The 19,080-nt window shown below is 41.2% G+C and overlaps 1 protein-coding gene across 1 annotated transcript in view; it reads right to left on the reverse strand.

Annotated features, from left to right (window-relative positions):
- Window positions 1-19,080, reverse strand: part of ROS1 (ROS proto-oncogene 1, receptor tyrosine kinase) — a 256,125-nt gene that overhangs the window by 225,425 nt on the left and 11,620 nt on the right. Inside the window, exons 2-6 of the mRNA XM_044291160.1 lie at window positions 18,103-18,169; window positions 14,231-14,379; window positions 11,449-11,584; window positions 7,625-7,832; window positions 3,287-3,363 (exon numbers count right to left, since the gene is read on the reverse strand). Coding sequence (XP_044147095.1) covers window positions 3,287-3,363; window positions 7,625-7,832; window positions 11,449-11,584; window positions 14,231-14,379; window positions 18,103-18,169 — 637 coding nt within the window. The remainder of the gene's footprint in view (window positions 1-3,286; window positions 3,364-7,624; window positions 7,833-11,448; window positions 11,585-14,230; window positions 14,380-18,102; window positions 18,170-19,080) is intronic.

Raw genomic sequence — 19,080 nt, forward strand, 5'->3', positions numbered from 1 at the left:
CATGATGATGGGGGTGGCCATGTTGCCTAAGCTGGTCCAGAGAAATGCTTTACAGGAGCCACATGGACCATAGGAACCTGTAGACAGGAGATTTTTTTATAAATGTAACATGCTGATCCATGCAGAGGCCATTGTAAAGAGAGGGGGGGGATGAGAGCTGTGGCTTTCATCTATTGTGAATGGTGAATCCTATGTTTTTATATATGAGGTGCAACCTGTCATTGTGATTCTGTCTGTGATCATAATGAGATGAATACTGAGAAGTGATCTCACTAGAAAAGGAAGAGTGAGTCTATTATTAGGCTTAAGCCAAGTTCACATCTGCGTTGTGAACTCTGCTACTCTGTACTGGTCACTGTATCCAGCATATATGCTGGCCTTCTGCTCAACAAAAAATACTACACACAGCATTTTTTGTCTGCCTAAAAGCCGGCAGATATGTCGGAAAGCGACCATATCCCCTTTCGATCCCATTATGGTAAATTGGATGCTGGAGGTGCACGGTGGTATCCGGCAATGCTGGATAAAGTGAACTCCAGCCGTCTGTTCCTCTGCCAAACAGACGACATTCACAGAGCAGATGTGAATGCGGTTGTTAAGCCCACGTGTGGGAGGAAGACACCACACCGGACAAAGAAGGAGAGTGTCACGGCCTCAGTGTTGTGCGCTGTGAAACGTTTTGCCGTACCTGCCGGTTGGCAGGGGCAACACGTTGATGTCAGCTTGTATGTGCTTATCTCACCTTCTCCTGGTTCCTCCTCTGTCTGTTGCTGGAGGGGTTAACTACCTTTCTGGGTGTGGTCACTAGGTGCTTCTTATACCTGTGGCTAAAAGCCAGGAGTCAGTTGTACTCCAGCTTTGGTGTATGCTGGAGTTATGCTCCTGGTCTGGATTTTCCATCTTGCAGTCTGTGGGCCACCTAGTGGGACATCGATGTCTCCAGTGATGTCTTCCTTGTTTCATCCATGTTCCCTACCTTACCTGTGTTTAAGTTCGGTGTGGGTTTATGTTCTGGGTGTGGTGTACATCTTGTTGTTGTTTCATGTCTGGTATTTTGGTGTGCTTTGTCCAGCATGAATGCAAGACGTTTCCCTGTCTATTGTGGCCTCCGGAAGGGGGTCTCATGGTTTACCGGAGGGATGAACCGCATGCCTGTATGCAGTGCTGTATTCCTGTATGTGTTGTTTGTATGGTGTCCTGTTGTATGGTTCCAGTCGTGGCGGCAGGTAAGTGTGTTGTCCGGTGTTCTTACCTGCCGATCCAGTTGCTGTATATGGTTTCTACTTTTCCCTGCTACTAGATCGGTTGAGACTCCTATTCATCCGTCTCTCCCCTGCTCCTTTGTGACGGATTATCAGGGCGATTCAGGGCCCAAGGTTTCCAGGGTATGAGCCGTCCTACCATCTATGTCCGCTCATACGGTGAGGAGTTAAGGCGAGGATTAGGGAAGTTATAGGAGGTGACCTGCTCCCTGATCCCGGCATTCAGGCTTAGTTGCTTTCCCAAATTCCCTGACATTGTACGGTGGGGGGTTTCCCCCACTCTCCACCGTGACAAAGAGGGAACAAGGAACAAGGCCTGAAAGCAAGGGAAGAAAGAAGGACATCTCCTAGTCAAATCCCTAGTCACAGTCCCGACTGGCTATCAGTATGAACAGACCCCAAAGGTAGGTGAGTTCAAACGCAGTAGTACCTAGAGGCCTACCTCACCCTATAAGACCCTGGCGATAGTGACAGGACTGAGACTACCTGTACCTCCAGAAAGAACGGATGACTACGAGTCTTCCTCAGGCCTACAACAAAGGGCAGGGGAAAAACAACACACAGATAAAACAAAACAAAATGCAAAGGAGAAAGGAAACACTTAACTTTCCAGTAGCTATGGCAGCAACAGGAACTCAGCCAAGAAGCAAACACCAGCAGACCACATATACCACTGAAGCTATAAACCGCACAGCATTTTGGGAGAAGCAACTATGAATAAGGAAAGTTAAATGGCCACAATAGCAACACCTGGAGGTTAGAGGTGTGGCCAGTATCAGAAACAACACTTACGTCTATTGATCCACAAGGAAACCTGTCAGATCAAAGCACGTGTTGCCAGTCTCACAGACCTTCTGTCACCCTCTGTCGCGGGGACGTCCATGACAGCGGCCTTAAGCTGGCCATACACATTAACTTGCTTAACTGACAGCTATGTGTCTCAAATCTTCCCCCATACACATATGTATGATCTGCTCAATCGAGCATGCATGTGTTAGATAACTACATTTCAGAAGCTTCAGATTAATTGCTCACAGGTAATCTGTGTGAGATTATGATGTATTATAGACATTTCTATGGATGTTGCATTCCTATCCACATGGTTATGGTACTGAAGCTATTTATGTACTAACGTGAGTAATTCTGAGTGGTGAACTTTAGAGAATAGCTGCAATGTGGCACTACTGCACTGATACTATGATTCCCTATCGTGGGGACAGTATGCTGAGAGCTTTACTATTTCATACATTTCAGGGTTGCCATTTGAGTTCCTAGCTTTAGGTGCTCAGATCAAGAATTTAAAATTTTCTTGGCGCTATAGCTATATTTCGTTTTTTGGCCCGGATACTAAGGGATGTTGCTAGCGTAAAGGAAAACCTATGGATAAGGCTCCTGAATGTCAGCTAGCCATTACAGTGGCCCAAAAAAAAGTGCAGTTCGCCAACCGTGCCTGATACATACAATCTGAGCTGCATATTAACTGCTTGAAAGACCTTTCGACCATTTCAGTCAATGTTGGTTAAAATTATTTCTGTACCAATATCTTCAGAGCTTGTAGACCAAATAGTTACTCTATATATTGGGTCTATATCTTGTAATAACTATACATCAACCCCTCCATGCCCTGCACAGTAGTAACAAGCCACAGAGAATAGTTTATTCCCTTACATTACCATACCCTTACAGGATGGTGCTGGATTGAGCAGCAGTACCACACGTGACATGTGGACATGTGTAGCGCTGTTTCTGGAAAAAAGCCACCATATTTCTTAATTTTATACCACCCCTTTAAGCTAAACTCTCCCCAAATAGAAAAGCCTACACCCACCTTTGATTTAGTTTCTTATATCTTGTACACATTCTACAGTATATAATACTGTATACAATATTATGGATTATTTTATCATTTGTAACTGGCAGCACAAATAGCTTATAAGATGAAAACTCACCATACATTAGTACCATGAGTTTATATTGTATCTTTCGTTTTTTTGTGCTGAAGTTAATCCTAAAGTGTAATGTACCTGCTGATCCCAGCGTAGTAATGTTAGCTTCTGCAGCCGGGCCTTCTCCGTCTTTATTTACTGCAGTGATGGAAAGCCTATTGAAAAAGAAATATAACCTATTATATCACAAAATGTATATGGCACAAATGGGGCAAATATAGAAGAATATAAGAATTTGTGCTCTTTTTTTTTTTTTTGCTAAAGGCCAATTTACACAGGCCGGCAATCAGAGGAATTATCAGGAATAAACATTCATAGGAAGCTTCTTTCTCAATTATTGCCCCATGTAAAGGTACCGCTGAACACCCAATGAATGAGCAAATGCCCGCTCATCAGGTGAATGCATTGTTGATTTTCAGTTATCATATGTAGGCAGCAGATCATCCTGTGTAGACAGTGAATAAACGGCTTGGCCCCAATAATTGCCTTCTGTGTTGACCCCATAAACATGGGTGGACATGGAACTTAAAGAATAACTTTAAACCTTTGTTACAAATTTTAATAGGATGTCCCTAATGCCCCAATAAAACTTTTTTTTAATATACTTTAATAATTATTATTTTTTACCTCACTGTGCTTAAAACTCAGTTCTCCGTACACGCAGTACGTACTGTGAAATTTATGAATGGGGCCACAACAGCACTGTGAGTATAGGCAAGTGCACATATTTCTGCTCCTGCCCGTGCTCCCCGGAGGATTACTAACTCCTGGCATAGTACATGGGTACCCTGTACCCATGTACTTTGCAAGGATTAGCTGAGCGGAGCGAGCTCCTGCTTCTGCCTGCTCCGCTAAGCTAAGGGTCCTACATGTCAGCTCTTAGTTTAGCGAAGCAGGCACAGCAGGAACCCAAAAGTGGGGGGGAAGAGCTGAAGTGAACCTAGTGTGAGGTGCATTTTTAGACCTAAGAGGTTCACCAAAACAGGGAGGATTTACTAATACTAAGTGTAAACTTAGACTAGAAAGTTTAAAAATGTATCACAATGACTTATGCTGGATGATCAGGAGCATTCTTAGACTGTCTAAGTTTTACCACCTATTAGGTGGCTTACTTTGTGCCAGAACTGTGCACTTGAAGACTGGCACAATTTTGGCGCACCTATAGCCACACCTTTCTTTTGCTAAGCCACAATCACTTTTTGTCCTCTTGTAGGCCAAGGCAAAGAAACTGTCTGTGATATTTAAAGGTGCATTTACTATTATCAGGAACGAACGTTGGCACGTTCCCGATAATTGGCCCATATAAAGGTCAAGGCATATAATGCTCGTTCTTTGAGGGAATTCATTGGTTATGCAGACACCTCAATCATAATTCTGGGCAGCAGATAATGCTGTGTAAACAGGGATCTGCTGCCACGAAACAATGAATCTGTATGAGGACCAACGACTGCAGTAGCCATTGCTTGTCTCCATACAGTGGAGGTGATCGCTGCTTGTAAATAGTCTTGATCACGAATATTTGAATTGCAAATTTTTATTGCAAATAACGGCACTTCGAGAATTCGCGAATATTTAGAATATAGTGATATATATTCGTAATTTTGAATATTTTTTAATCAGTTGACATGATCCCTCCCTGCTTCTAGCTTGTGGGCCAATGAGAAGGCTGCAATATCTTTGACTTTAGGAGTAGTGTTGATTGCAAATTTTCGTAATGCAAATTTTCAAAATATAATAATTCGCTATATTGCTATATATTATTGTTTTAGAATATTACGAATATTCGAAAAAACAAATATATAGCAATATAGCGAATATTCGGAAAATAAATTGAATATAGAGCAATTTAGCTAATATAGTGCTATAATCTTCTTTGTCTAATAGTTGCAATTTTTTTCTCATCTGAAGTACAACTATAAAAAAAAAGATTATAGCACTATATTAGCTAAATTATATTGCTATTTATATTGCTATTTATTCTTGTTTTAGAATATTACGAATATTCTAAAAAACTAATATATAAGTTTTTTAGAATATTCGTCTTTTTTTTTAAATCTGTACAGTGGTTCCACTTCGGCATACTCCTCCCCGACAAGCGTTACCGTCACCATGGGAACACCTGGGGGTTAGAATATACCATTGGATCTGAGTTTTCAAGATCTCATTGATTCTCATTACAAAAATTTGCAATCAACACTACTAATATTCTACGAAATATTTGCAAAATATCGCAAATTCGAATATGACCCCTGCCGCTCATCACTACTTGTAAATGTAGCTGTTTACCTCCACTGACAAGCAGGCAATTGTCAGGGAAGAACGTAGGAATTCTGGCTCATTTTTAGGGTCCATTCACACGTCCGTTTGTGTTTTGCAGATCCACGGATCCGCAAAACACGGACATCGGCAATGTGCATTCCGCATTTTGCGGACCGCACATCGCCGGCACTTAATAGAAAATGCCTAATCTTGTCTGCAATTGCGGACAAGAATAGGACATGTTCTCTTTTTTTCGGGAACAAAATTTCGGACCCGGAACTGCGGATCCGCAATTCCGGATCCGGGCAGCACATCGTGCTGCCCCATAGAAATGAATGGGTGCGCAATTCCGTTCCACAAAATGCGGAACGAAATTGCGGACGTGTGAATGGACCCTTAGTAGTAAATCTACCCCATTGTGTCTCCTGCACATTAGCTCTCCATCTACCAAACGTTCCATGTAGTTGAGTCAGGTTTGTACAGGGCAGAAAATGCTTTCATGGATGATTAATATTCTAAAGATTGATTTTCTGCATTGAGCAGAGACTTTTTATGGATTACATTTTGCTGCCTAGTTCTTTTTATTCCATTTGTCTTTCTGTCTACCTTCCGTCTAATGGAATGCTACAACAATCTGTATGATCAGAGGTTAGATAAGATGAATGGACATTCCAGTATTAACAAATTTAGGCACAATCTCACATAAACATTGATCTGTTGCTTCAGAAATTTTATCCATTAGATTTCCATAACAGGATTTTCTGTCAGATGGTTTAATAATTCTAGCCTTCTTAAGTAAATTACCTTCTCTCTAGAAATCAACCCAATTTTTCTATTTGATCCATGCACTGTATACGGTGATTATGGATTTGTTGTTTAGCATGATATAAGCAAAGCCACTAATAAATGCAGTAAATTAAATTTTTGGGAGGAGATGTGTCTCCTTGTCGGCTGATTGCTGGGGTATTTAGATGGGCCAATGATCAACTGAATGAACATTCGTTCCTGACCCATTTAAGGTCACTTAGTCAGTGTTTTATCAGTGATTTCCATCAGTGATTGTAAGCCAAAACCAGGTGACGGTCAAAACCACAGAACAGAAGCAACTCTTTCCATTATACCTTGTCCCTATGTAGCCTCCATTCCTGATTTTGGCTTACAATCACTTATGGAAATCTCTGATCAAACACTGACCAAACATGGACTGTGTGAAGGTGGCCTAAAAGAGCGTCAGGAAAAGTAAAACAGATTATTTCATTTAAATAACAATTTTATCCAATACTAGCAATACTAAAAATCTGTTTTGTCATCCCATCCAAAACTTATTGTACAGGGGTTCACTGCCAAGAATCAGAGCAGTTATTGAGAGTAAGCTTTCATATGAATGTTCATTCCTGATAAAGGGCCACCAACCACCTAACAAATAAGCAAATACTCATACTTCGGATGACTGTATCTTTATGCAGCACAAAATCATAGTTTGTTCAGCATATTGGGCAGACTAGATGGGCCAAATGGTTCTTATCTGCCCACACATTCTATGTTTCTATGTTAGCAGCACTGTGTAAACATGGATGTGCAGCTGACAAACAAACTGTGTGGGGATGAACAATCACAGTAGTGATTGTTCATCCCCACACAGAGATGATTGCTGCATGTAAATGGAACTGAACAATTGGGTAATGTTTGGGAATGAACAGTTCATTCTTGATCATTGTTCTGTGTCCCAGGCCCTGTGTCTAAAGGACCTGAATTTGCCCTATTATCAAGTGCAAATATACTGTACAGTGAGTGACGAGGATGGTTCTATCTTTTTACTACAGAGACAAGAACCGTGTATGACTGCTTCAGAGGAACGGCGCAAAACAATATAGAATTTGTCCAAAGGTGAAGCAAAGGGTAATGAAGTTAAAAAAATGAAGTTAAAAAAAAAAAAAAAACATGAGCCAATTTAGATTTTTGCTATGGTACCCTCCTAGTTTACTGTATCTATATTGTATGCATACAGAAAAATGCAAATAATATATTATTAGTGTTATATGAAGATGATGATAATCACATGAGGCTCAGTTAAATATTCAGCAGAGAATCCATAAAATCGGTCATTTATTTCCATTGCCTTTAGGTGTTGTTTGGTTATTGGTAATTATATATTACCTGTAGGTTGTTGTTGCTTTTGTTCCATAAAACTGAAATAGTTGCTTCTCAATCAGTAAAAAGTGAATTGGGATTTCACCATCAACGGAAAGTTTCAAATTGTATCCAACAATAGGTCCATTTGGAAAAAGTGGAGGAAGCCAGCTGACCTCTATTGTGTTACTGCTAAAACTATGAAGACTCTCAATCACGGGTGCTGAAGCAGGAGCTGAAAAATGCAACCATATTTATGGTACAAATAAAGACACACAGTGAAAAAAAATTCCCAATCTCCCTAATATGTAGACTATGATATACTTGTTTTTACTGGAAATATTAGGACACTGGCTAGTTCAAAAATAAAGGGAACAGAAAGGGAAGAAATCCCCTAGATGATGTGTAAAAAGCGAGATCTAAATGTGTGTGGGATACATTTCAAGTTATTGTGGCTTGCCCTTTACTCTCACAAAGTTCTTGAATGGCAAATAATATAAGGTTATACCAATATGTTTTATCACTTGTTTCCCTTTCTTTCCATGACAAGGTAGATACGCCATTCAGAGGCATGGGAAAGATGTAATTTTAAATGTAGTCTGTACTGATTGGTGGAAGAACTCATGATATCTAAGAATCTCCTTTTTTTTGTTTTTGTTTATTCCATGTTGTATTTTATTGTATGCTCTTACTATGGAGAACCAAATAGTTAATCAACCTCAGCTGAGGAAATGTATTCCTTTAATGATCTTGGTGTGTGCCAAAAATGTGCTGTGTTAGCCAGAAAAAAACGATGTGATGTTGAATACTTTTGTGTTAATTAGTACAAAAGTATTAAGGGAGTGATACCTTAAAGGGAACCTGTCATCAACTTTATGCTGCCCATACTAAAGGCAGCACAAAGTAGAGACAGGAGAGTTGATTTCAGTGGTCTGTCATTTAAAAGTTAAAAGTGGTTGCCTGGAAGAGTCCCGGCCACCTGAGAAGAGTCCTGGTTATTTATATATTCCTGCTGATGACTGACAGTCTTCTACCTAGTTTTCTCCCTTTCTCTCTAGGAGAGAATTGCCAATCATTAGCAGATGGGTGGGGAGAGCAGGAGATTATGAATAACCAGGACTCTTCTCAAGTAGACCTGACTCTTCTCCAGGCCTGTGCTGCAATGATTATGATGCTGGTTCTCAGCAACCACTGACTTTTAGCTCATGAGTGACACACCGCTGACATCAGCATTTCTGTCACTAGTATATGCTGCCCTCAGTGAGTTCAGCATTAAGTTGATGACAGGTTCCCTTTAATAGGCTAACCAGAAACAACATATTGCAAGCTTTCAGAGCACAATGGCTCCTTCTTCAGGCATGATTACAAATGCTTCTCAGTCTTTCGATTGTAATCTTGACTGAAGAAGGAGCCTTTGTGCTCTGAAAGCTTGCAATATGTTGTTTTCTGGTTAGCCTATTAAGGTCTCACTCCCTTAATACTTTTGCATTTATTAACTCTAATGATCTTATATTAGAAGACCCACACCCACATATCCTAAATTTGCATACACCTTTGTAATTTGATACTGTTTCTAATGTTAGTGGACAACTCACACAAAACATTTTAAAGGTGTCCATGTACCTTCAATAGCTGTAGGCTAAATGATCATTCAGCCAACAGCTATCTTTTTTGACTTCCCCATGCTCATGTATGTGTTTTCAATCGGGAGGGAGGGAGGAGAAAGCCGTTGATCTTTCTTTCCCCTGACATCATTTGTTGGGGAGGATTGGGAGCTCCTTGTACAAATTTGAATGTATAGCTGCTCCCACCAAAAACCATAGTTTTGGCCAGCTATAATGTATATGGAGGTTTTAAGTATCATCCGAATTCTGTAAAAAAAAAAAGTGTTGACGAAAAAAGAATGAAACAATCCAAAGAGTGAAGCTATGTTAAAACAACTTTTAATACTCATTAGCTAAAAGCATACTGTAACAGAGGCTGCTGTACGCCGCTGTTCCCCTGCTTACCGCCACGGTCCCGGGCGCCATGTTCAGCTGTGATCTGTTGCCAGTGTTTCCTTTCAGTCCTGGCCACAGCATGCTTGCTGCTTGTTTCCTGCAGCATTTCCTTAAGGGCTGGCGCTCGTCCCTTTTTTGTGCTTTATGGGTTGGATCACGTGACCTTGCTAACCAATCCTAGCCCTCCTGCACATATATAAGTGGCTCAGCCCCCTTCCCAGATACCTCAGTGTCAAGGTCCTTGTGTCCTGCTAGGGTTCCTGATATACGCTTGTGTTCCTGATTCGTACTTGTATTCCTGGACTCTGCTACCTGTTTGATCCTGCTTGCCTTGACTCTCCTGTTGCTGACCCGGATTGCTTGACCTGTACCTGTGCCGCCTGCCCTGACCTATTGCCTGTTTAACTTCGCCTCTGCCTCATCCTTTGGTCCTGCACTGTTGCTCCTGGTTATGACCTTTCTCAGGTACCTCCTGGTCCGCCTGGACCAGCTGCCTTGTGTGACAATCCTCTTCAGGAGGTAGTGACCTGGTGTACCCCACGGGAAAGTCTATCCCCACCATCAGGGGTAGTGTGAAGATCAAGGGGTTCACTTAGACAATGCCCTTAGACGAGGTAGGACACGTGGCACAGTGGGTTCACACCCGCTGGTTCGTGACACATGCCAACATGGGAAAAAAAGACACAAAGTGAAAGTCCTTTAGTCATCACCAGTGTGAACCTACCATCTTGGTGTTTGTCTGGTGTTTCTGAGTCAATGGCAACCAACTCAGTTGTGATATCCATGGGGATAAAGGGACCCAAATATACCCTGTTGTGTGCCTACAATTGCTCTACTGGACTCAATCACAGAGTCATTGCCTTGATAAGGACGACCCCATCTTGTGTCTAATACTGTGCTTACCCCTATGACTCTTAAACGGGTTGCCTCCTCATGGATAATGTGGGCATATCACTAGGATTTGCCCCTGGGACCCGCACATATATCGAGAACGGAGCCCCGCAAGTGAAGGAGGGCGCACTGCGCATGCGCAGCCGCCCTCTATTCATTTTCTATGGGGCCGCCAAAAATAGCAGAGCGCTGGCTCAGCTATTTCCGTTGGCCCCATAGGAATGAATGGGAGTGGGGGCCGCACATGCACAGTACGCTCCCATTCACTTCTATGGGAGCCGGCTTGGTGGACCCTCACCTATAAGACAATGGGGGCATATACTAGCGATATGCCCCCATTGTCCATGATGAGACAACCCCTTTAAGGGGGCTTACTTGAACTTGGGGCTACAATGCTGCGGTTGCAAGAGGACCATTCTGCAGCCAAAACAGACCTACTATAGATGTAGGCTGCACATCGCAGAGACCCCATTACCATGGGTACACCATGTGTTTTAACTTAATTGCTTTGTATTTAAAATCACTCCAGTGCACTATGGTAGTGGTGATATCTACATGACCTTCACTTTGTTTTGTTTTCCCTAAGATGGTATGCATTTAGCACATGTGTATTAAAACATAGCTTCACTCTTTGGATTATTGTTGTTATTTCATTGGAATATTGAAATAAAGAATAAAATAGACTGCATACAAGATTAACTAATCCATATAAACTATAAAGGAAATTATCTGCAGACCTGGGTAGTAACTTGGCGTTTTCAACTTAAGTGACGTTAATGGAGCAGTAATTTCTAGGCATACTACAAACACTAGGTGCTGTAGCAGTAGACATATTGGTTGTCAATCAACTTTCCTGGCAAATCACATAATGAATTTCCCTCATTTTTATAAACAAGTAATTTTAATAAGTTATTTCAAAATGAAAAAGATATTTAAATAATGAATCATTCACAATCTTACCTCCATATGCAAGGGTCTTATAGGCAGGACTAGGCTTAGAGTAGAATTGTAGCTGACAAATGATCCATATGACTCGGAAGAAATATTCTGTGTAGGGCTGCAGATCACTTACAGTATAGGAAAGCTCTGTTACTGTCTGTATTTGAGACAACACAAGTTAGGATTTTCTGTCCACATGTTCAAGAAGGTACATCAGTATATTGACAAGCATTGTCAAATGACATAATACAAATTAATCAGGAAAAAACATTCAGAGAAACGCTCAAAAGAGGTTATTTAAATGGATTCTACAGGATAGCCTACCTTTATTAGTCAGGGGTGTACGAATTGGAACCCCACCAATTTGATTTGATTAATTGCTTCTGAACAGCAGATTCCTGTTTACACTGCACAATCTTCTGCCCCTAAACAATTATATAAGTGACCGCACCAGCAATGCTTTCATCTGATGAACAAGCTTTTTCTTGTTCATCAGTAGTGATGAGCGGCAGGGGCTATATTCAAATTTGCGATATTTCACAAATATTTTGATTCGTCATATATTCGCGAATTTCGAGAATTCGAGATTATTTTATTGAATGCGAAAAATCTGCAATGTAAAAATTGCGTAATGCGAATTCGCAACGTGAAATACAGGCGTGGGTCACTTTGGCTACATTTTTCAACATGCTAGAAGTTTCATGAGTTTCTCCTGAGACTGGAGAAAATGGTTGGCACAGCAGAACATTACGATAGCTTTATATGCAGGTTTATATATATATAGAGTCAAGTGCTCCAATATATTCGCGATTGCGCTAATTGGCAGTGATTAGAATATTTTTTCGCACTACGTGCAACTTCACATTTTAGCAGGTCTGACTACAGATTACTGACTGGTACACTAAGTATTGTTATGAACTTGACATTGCTTCCTTCTCATTGGCCCACAAGCAAGAAGCAGAGAGGAATCATGTGTTCAGATGGAAAAAATGCTGAATATTCGATATAACGAATATATAGCACTATATTCTAAATATTTGCGAATTCTTGAAGTGCCGATATTCACGATAAAAAAAAATCGCTTTTCGAATATTCGCGCTCAACACTATTCATGAGATGATTGGTGGTTCCTTCACACAAGGCAATTATCAGGAATGAGTATTCTTAGAAAAGCTCCTTCCCGATAATTACTCTAATTGTTAACTTATGTAAAAGGCTCTTTGCAGAAATCCAAAGATAAGGGTTTGCATATACCTTTAACCCCTTAGTGACCAGCCAGTTTTGAGCCTTACTGACCAAGTGTTTGTCTTCCTTTTTTCATTGTCACGTTACAAGAGCTATAACTTTTTTTATTTTCCTGTCTGTATAGCTGTATGAGGGCTTGTTTTTGCGGGACAATGCGGGACAAGTTGTAGTTTTTAATGGCGCTATTTTAAGGTACACATAACTTTCTGATTAACTTTTATTAAATCTTTCTCGTAGGGGATAATTTGCATGATATTTATGTATTCCGGGTCATTATGGATGCGGCAATACCATACATTTGTGGAATATTTTTGCGGGCTGCCGATGGGAGACAGAAACATGCAGCGGGCACAATTGCCCGCGGCATGTAAAGTGTTAAACAGCCCGGATCGGCATTCCTGCCGGTCCGGGCTGTTAGAGCAGAGACGCAGCTCTCATGTCCACCCATGCAGCGCTTAGACTGGGCTGCTGTAAAAAAGCAGCGGCCCAGCCTAAGGCCCCCAGTGACCGCCATAAAAACATGTATGGGTGGCCACTAAGGGGTTAAAGTTGCTAAAAAGAGAAGCTTAATGGAGGGCTTTTAGTTTTTGCTTTTTACTCGCTGCCATAACATTTTTTTTTTTTCTGTTCACATAGCCGTATGAGGACTTGTTTTTAGCAGGATAAGTTGCAATTTCAATTGCCACCATTTTATATTGCATATGATGTAGTGGGGAGCTGTAAATTTCCAAATGGGGTGAAATGGAAAAAAACACAATTCCAATTTCATGGGTTTTGTTTTCATGGATTTCCCTGCTACTTTCATTCTCCAGGTCAGTATGATTATGATTTTTGCTCCATATTCTGACCACTATAACTTTTTTGTGTACAGAGCTGTGTAAGGGTTCATTTTTTGCAGGCCGATCTGTACTTTTCCTTGAGGTGTATATTACTTTTTTATTACTTTTTATAAAAAGGGAGATGAAGCAACCCAAAAACTTGCCTATAGTATAAATATTTTAATATTTTGATAGTTTTCAGACACAGTGATGCCCATTATATTTATTTTTTTATTGTTTATATATTTTGATTTTAATTTTGGGGAAAGGGGTGTGATTTAGAATTTTAATATTTTTTATTTTTTAGATTTTTAAAAACATGTATTAATTTATTTTACACATTTTATAGTTCCTATAGGGAACTATAACAAGCAATCATCAGATTGCCTCTCAAATAGGCATCAATGCATTAGCATTGGAGTCTATGAGGATTACATTGTGTTCCTATGGAGCCCTGCCACAGACAGGGGCTCCATAGGAACTAATGTGTAGTAGCCTCATATCATTCAGGACTACAGAGGCTGCCACAAACACCATCTGGCTCCCTGATGCCGTGGTCCCAGATGCCAGGCATCTGCTGTTTAAAGCAACAGGCACCCGGCAGCTACAGCGCCTGCCACACTCGCAAGCCATCTTTAAAGTCCCACCCACCGTTGTACAAGTATGGCGCTGGTGGGGAAGGAATTAAATGTATTTCACTATTTTGGCCTAATTTATTGTGTGATATGGATACATCTTACCTTAGTATTTTCCCATTCACTTGGAAAGTTCACATATTTGCTTTGAACCATATACGTTATTCCAGATATATTTGCTGGATTCCACCTTAATGTTACATTATGTGACCCAATATAGGACACAAAAGGAGCTTTTGGTGCAATAGTACAGTCTATAAAACACAATATAAACACAACTAATATAAATACATATAATAACAATTAATATAAATACAACTTCCTTAAGGGCCATTTACACCAGCCGATGTATAAGCAATGATCAGGAACAATCAGTTTATTCCCAATTATTGCCTGTTTGTTGAGCAGTGGTGATAGTTGCAATTACATACAGCTATCATCTCCTCTGTATGGGGACATGTGATTGCTCATGTGATTACTTGTCCCCACCCAGATTTATTGTTTCTGGGCAGCAGAACCCTGTTTATACAGGGTCACAAGCTGCAAGTTATTTCTTCAAATCCCTCAATTATTTCCCCTTTTCATTGCTTTGGAGCCAAAGCCTGGGGTCCAGCAGTATCCAGGTAGGAGTACCGTGACACATAAAGAGACATTTAGGCCGCACTATACCACTCAGCATTTCCTACACCTGAGACGCGTTATAGAGAGAGCCCTGGGGGGAGGTGCCCGTTGCAAATTTTGGCATCACGAACAGGATCTACTTTTGCACCTGGAAGGCCCCCTCTATCTGTAAAACCCCCTACAAGACACTTTATAGCATCTACTTACTGCTGGAGAGTGTGAATCTGCATCAGTTTCAGCACTGTGGCAAAACAGGGGTTAACCCCTTAAGGACTCAGCCCTATTTCACCTTAAGGACTTGGCCATTTTTTGCAAATCTGACCAGTGTCCCTTTAAGTGCTGATAACTTTAAAAAACTTTAACTTATCCAGGCTATTCTGAGATTTTTTTCGTCACATATTGTACTTCATGACACTGGTAAAATGAAGTAAAAAAAAAAATTTTTTTGCATAAAAAAATACCAAATTCACCAAAAATTTGGAAAAATTTGCAAATTTCAAAGTTTCAGTTTCTCTACTTCTGTAATACATAGTATTACCACCAAAAATTGTGATGACTTTACATTCCCCTATATGTCTACTTCATGTTTGAATTATTTTGGGAATGATATTTTATTTTTTGGGGATGTTACAAGGCTTAGAAGTTTAGAAGCAAATCTTGAAATTTTTCAGAAATTTACAAAAAACCAATTTTTAGGGACCACTACAGGTCTTACATGATAGAAACCGCCCAAAAATGACCCCATTCTATAAACTGCACCCCTCAAGGTATTCAAAACTGATTTTACAAACTTTGTTAACCCTTTAGGTTTTGCACAAGAGTTATTGGCAAATGGGGATGAAATTTGAGAATTTAATTTTTTTGCCTAATTTTCCATTTTAACCCATTTTTTCCACTAACAAAGCAAGGGTTAACAGCCAAACAAGACTGTATCTTTATTGCCCTGACTCTGTAGTTTACAGAAACACCCCATATGTGGTCGTAAACTGCTGTACGGGCACACGGCAGGGCGCAGAAGGAAAGGAATGCCATACGGTTTTTGGAAGGCAGATTTTGCTGGACTGTTTTTTTTGACACCATGTCCCATTTGAAGCCCCCCTGATGCACCTCTAGAGTAGAAACTCCAAAAAAGTGACCACATTTTAGAAACTACGTGATAGGGTGGCAGTTTTTTTGGTACTAGTTTAGGGTACATATGATTTTTGGTTGCTCTATATTACACTTTTTGTGCGGCAAGGTAACAAGAAATAGCTTTTTGGGCACTTTTTTTTGTTATTAACAACATTCATCTGTGAGGTTAGATCATGTGGTAATTTTATAGAGCAGGTTGTCACGGACGTGGCGATACCTAATATGTATACCATTTTTTTTATTTATGTAAGTTTTACACAATGATTTCATTTTTAAAACAAAAAAAATGTTTTAGTGTCTCCATAGTCTAAGAGCCATCGTTTTTTTCAGTTTTTGGGCGATTATCTTAAGTAGGGTCTAATTTATTGCGGGATGAGATGACGGTTTGATTGGCACTATTTTGGGGTGCATATGACTTTTTGATCGCTTGCTATTACACTTTTTGTGACGTAAGATGACAAAAATTGCTTTTTTTACACCGTTTTTATTTTTATTTTTTTACGGTTGTCACCTAAGGGGTTAGGTCATGTGATATTTTTATAGAGCCGGTCGATAAGTTTTACACAATGATTTCATTTTTGAAACAAAAAAAATCATGTTTTAGTGTTTCCATAGTCTAAGAGCCATAGTTTTTTCAGTTTTTGGGCGATTATCTTGGATAGGGTATGATTTTTGCGGGATGAGATGATGGTTTGATTGGTACTATTTTGATGTACATGCAACTTTTTTGATCACTTTTATTACCTTTTTTGGGAAGTAAGGTGGGCAAAATTTCAATTTTCTCATAGTTTTAATTTTTTTTTTTTATGGCGTTCACCGTGCGGGGAAAATAACATGACCGTTTTATAGATCAGGTCGTTACAGACGCGGCGATACCTAATATGTGTAGTGTATTTTTATTTTTATTTTTTTATTCAGTGATAAATGTGTTTTTTTTATCTTCACTTTTTTCACTTTTTTTTACATTTTTTTTGACCCAGACCCACTTGGTTCTTGAAGATCCAGTGGGTCTGATGTCTGTATAATACAGTACAGTACACCATATAGGGTACTGTACTGTATTTTACTTACACTTTGTCTGAACAGATCTATGCCTTTAGCATAGATCTGTTCAGCACCATGGACAGCAGGATGCCTGAGAAGGCGTCCTGTTGCCATGGAAACCTTCCCCGACTGCTCAGTTGTAGCCACAACTGCGCAGACGGGAAAGGGTAAGGACGGGGCTGTCGGAGGGCTGTCTGGGGCCTCTCTCCCTCTCCATCGGGGGGCTGAAAAGGCACAGCAGCCCCCCAATGGGAGAGGGAGGGTGCTCCCTGAGCTGTTAACCTTTTCCATACAGCGATCCGTACGGACCGCGATATGGAAAGGGTTAAACAGCTGACATCGCATCACCGATGTCAGCCGTTTATACCAGGTTGTCAGCAATGTGCTGACACCCTGGTATACCACTGCACACCAACGATTATTCAAGGGGAGGCGGGCGGGAGATCGCGATCCCGCTTGCCGCAATGCCCGCCTCCCACACCGCCCGCACCGCCTGCGACACCCCCCCTGCACCACCCGCCCACATAATATCATTCAGGGGTGCAGGGGGGGTTAATAAAACTTTATTTGGGGCATTTTAAAGTTTGATCCCCGCGATGCGATGCGGTTTGCTGCGATCGCCGATACGGGGGGGGGGTCACATGACCCCCCCCCCCCGGCGTTGTGACAGGATGCCGGCTGAATGATTTCAGCCGGCACCCCGTTCGGATTAACCTCGGGGCGCCGCAATCTTATTTTAAACTCATGACGTACCGGTACGTCATGGGTCCTTAAGGACTAGGGAAACATGCCATACCGATACATCATGCGTCCCTAAGGGGTTAATCAGCCATCTTGGATTGGGGCATACTGTGTTGAGAGGAAGACACCCACCCAGCAGAGGGGAGGGAACCAAACAGCCCGCCTCCACAGAGCAACCATTCTTACAGCAGAAGGAACTAAAGTGCTCAATACAAGTTCCCAGGCGGACAGAGAAACCAACTGTACCCTTTACAGGAAGTGGAAGCGGTGACCATCTTGGAAAAACTTTTCCCTGATAATTGCCCAGATCCTTGGCCCATGTTAAAAGGGCCTTTACTGCTGTACCACACAGTTAAAAGTTAAAACAAGGAAATTATTAAAGCTATAAACAATGGATATCACAATGAGGAATCTAATACACAGCATCTTAATATACATACCTTCTAAATAGTCTTGTCTGCTGCTAGACACATTTGTATTAAGACATTGAATCTCACAGGGTATAACCTGTAAAAATAAATATTAAAATAAATTAGAAATTAAATGAGTTGATTGCACAGATTGCAAAGAAAATTATGTACCTGTATTCAACAGAATGAAAGAAAAATAAATTCAGTGGTCCAAATGTACTAATGTGTCTGCTCTAGGGTTGTTTCGGGTATTGAATTTTCGATACCCATTCAATACTTTTGTCCGGTGTCGACCTTGATACCGGGATTTGACATTTTTCGATACTAGGATGCGCTACTGCGCAGTCTAGTATCACAGAGCCTGGAGCGTGCTGCTATCAGCGCGCGCCATGTTTCCTCAGCAGCACAGGGGAGAAGGAGTCAGTCTCTTCCTCCCCCTATGCCACCGCTGCCACTTATGAGGAGAGGGAGGGGCGGAGGAGGGAAGGGTGCACTGCGTCACCAATGAAAGTTAACGTTTAATGCAAATACAGGAGGCTGGGTGCAGAATCAAATAGCCGTCACCAAGCCTCTATGAAAGGAACCCTGGGGGTTAACTGCCACTGATCGCAGCTTCCTGTCATAGAGGCTAGGTGATGGCTATGTGATTCTTCACCCAGCCTCCTGTATTAAATGTTAATTATCATTGGTGACGCAGTGCGCCCCCTCCCTCAACCCCCCATTATTAAAATCATTGGTGGCAGTGGCCACAGGGTCCCGTCTCCCCTCCTTCTCATTGGTGGCAGTGACAGCTTCTGATCGGAGCCCCAGCTGTGTAATCCTGGGGCTCCGATCGGTTACCATGGCAGCTAGGATGCTACTGAAGCCATGGCTGCCATGGTAAGCTCCCTGCTGCTGTGTGTACTATACACAGGGCAGCAGGGAGAGTGTAAAGTCCTGTTCACCCTAATAGAACTCTATTAGGGTGACAAGGACAAGGGATCAAAAGATCCCAGGTTCTAGCCCCTA

This window comes from Bufo gargarizans, chromosome 4 (assembly GCF_014858855.1).
Source record: "Bufo gargarizans isolate SCDJY-AF-19 chromosome 4, ASM1485885v1, whole genome shotgun sequence".
Taxonomy (NCBI): Eukaryota; Metazoa; Chordata; class Amphibia; order Anura; family Bufonidae; genus Bufo; species Bufo gargarizans.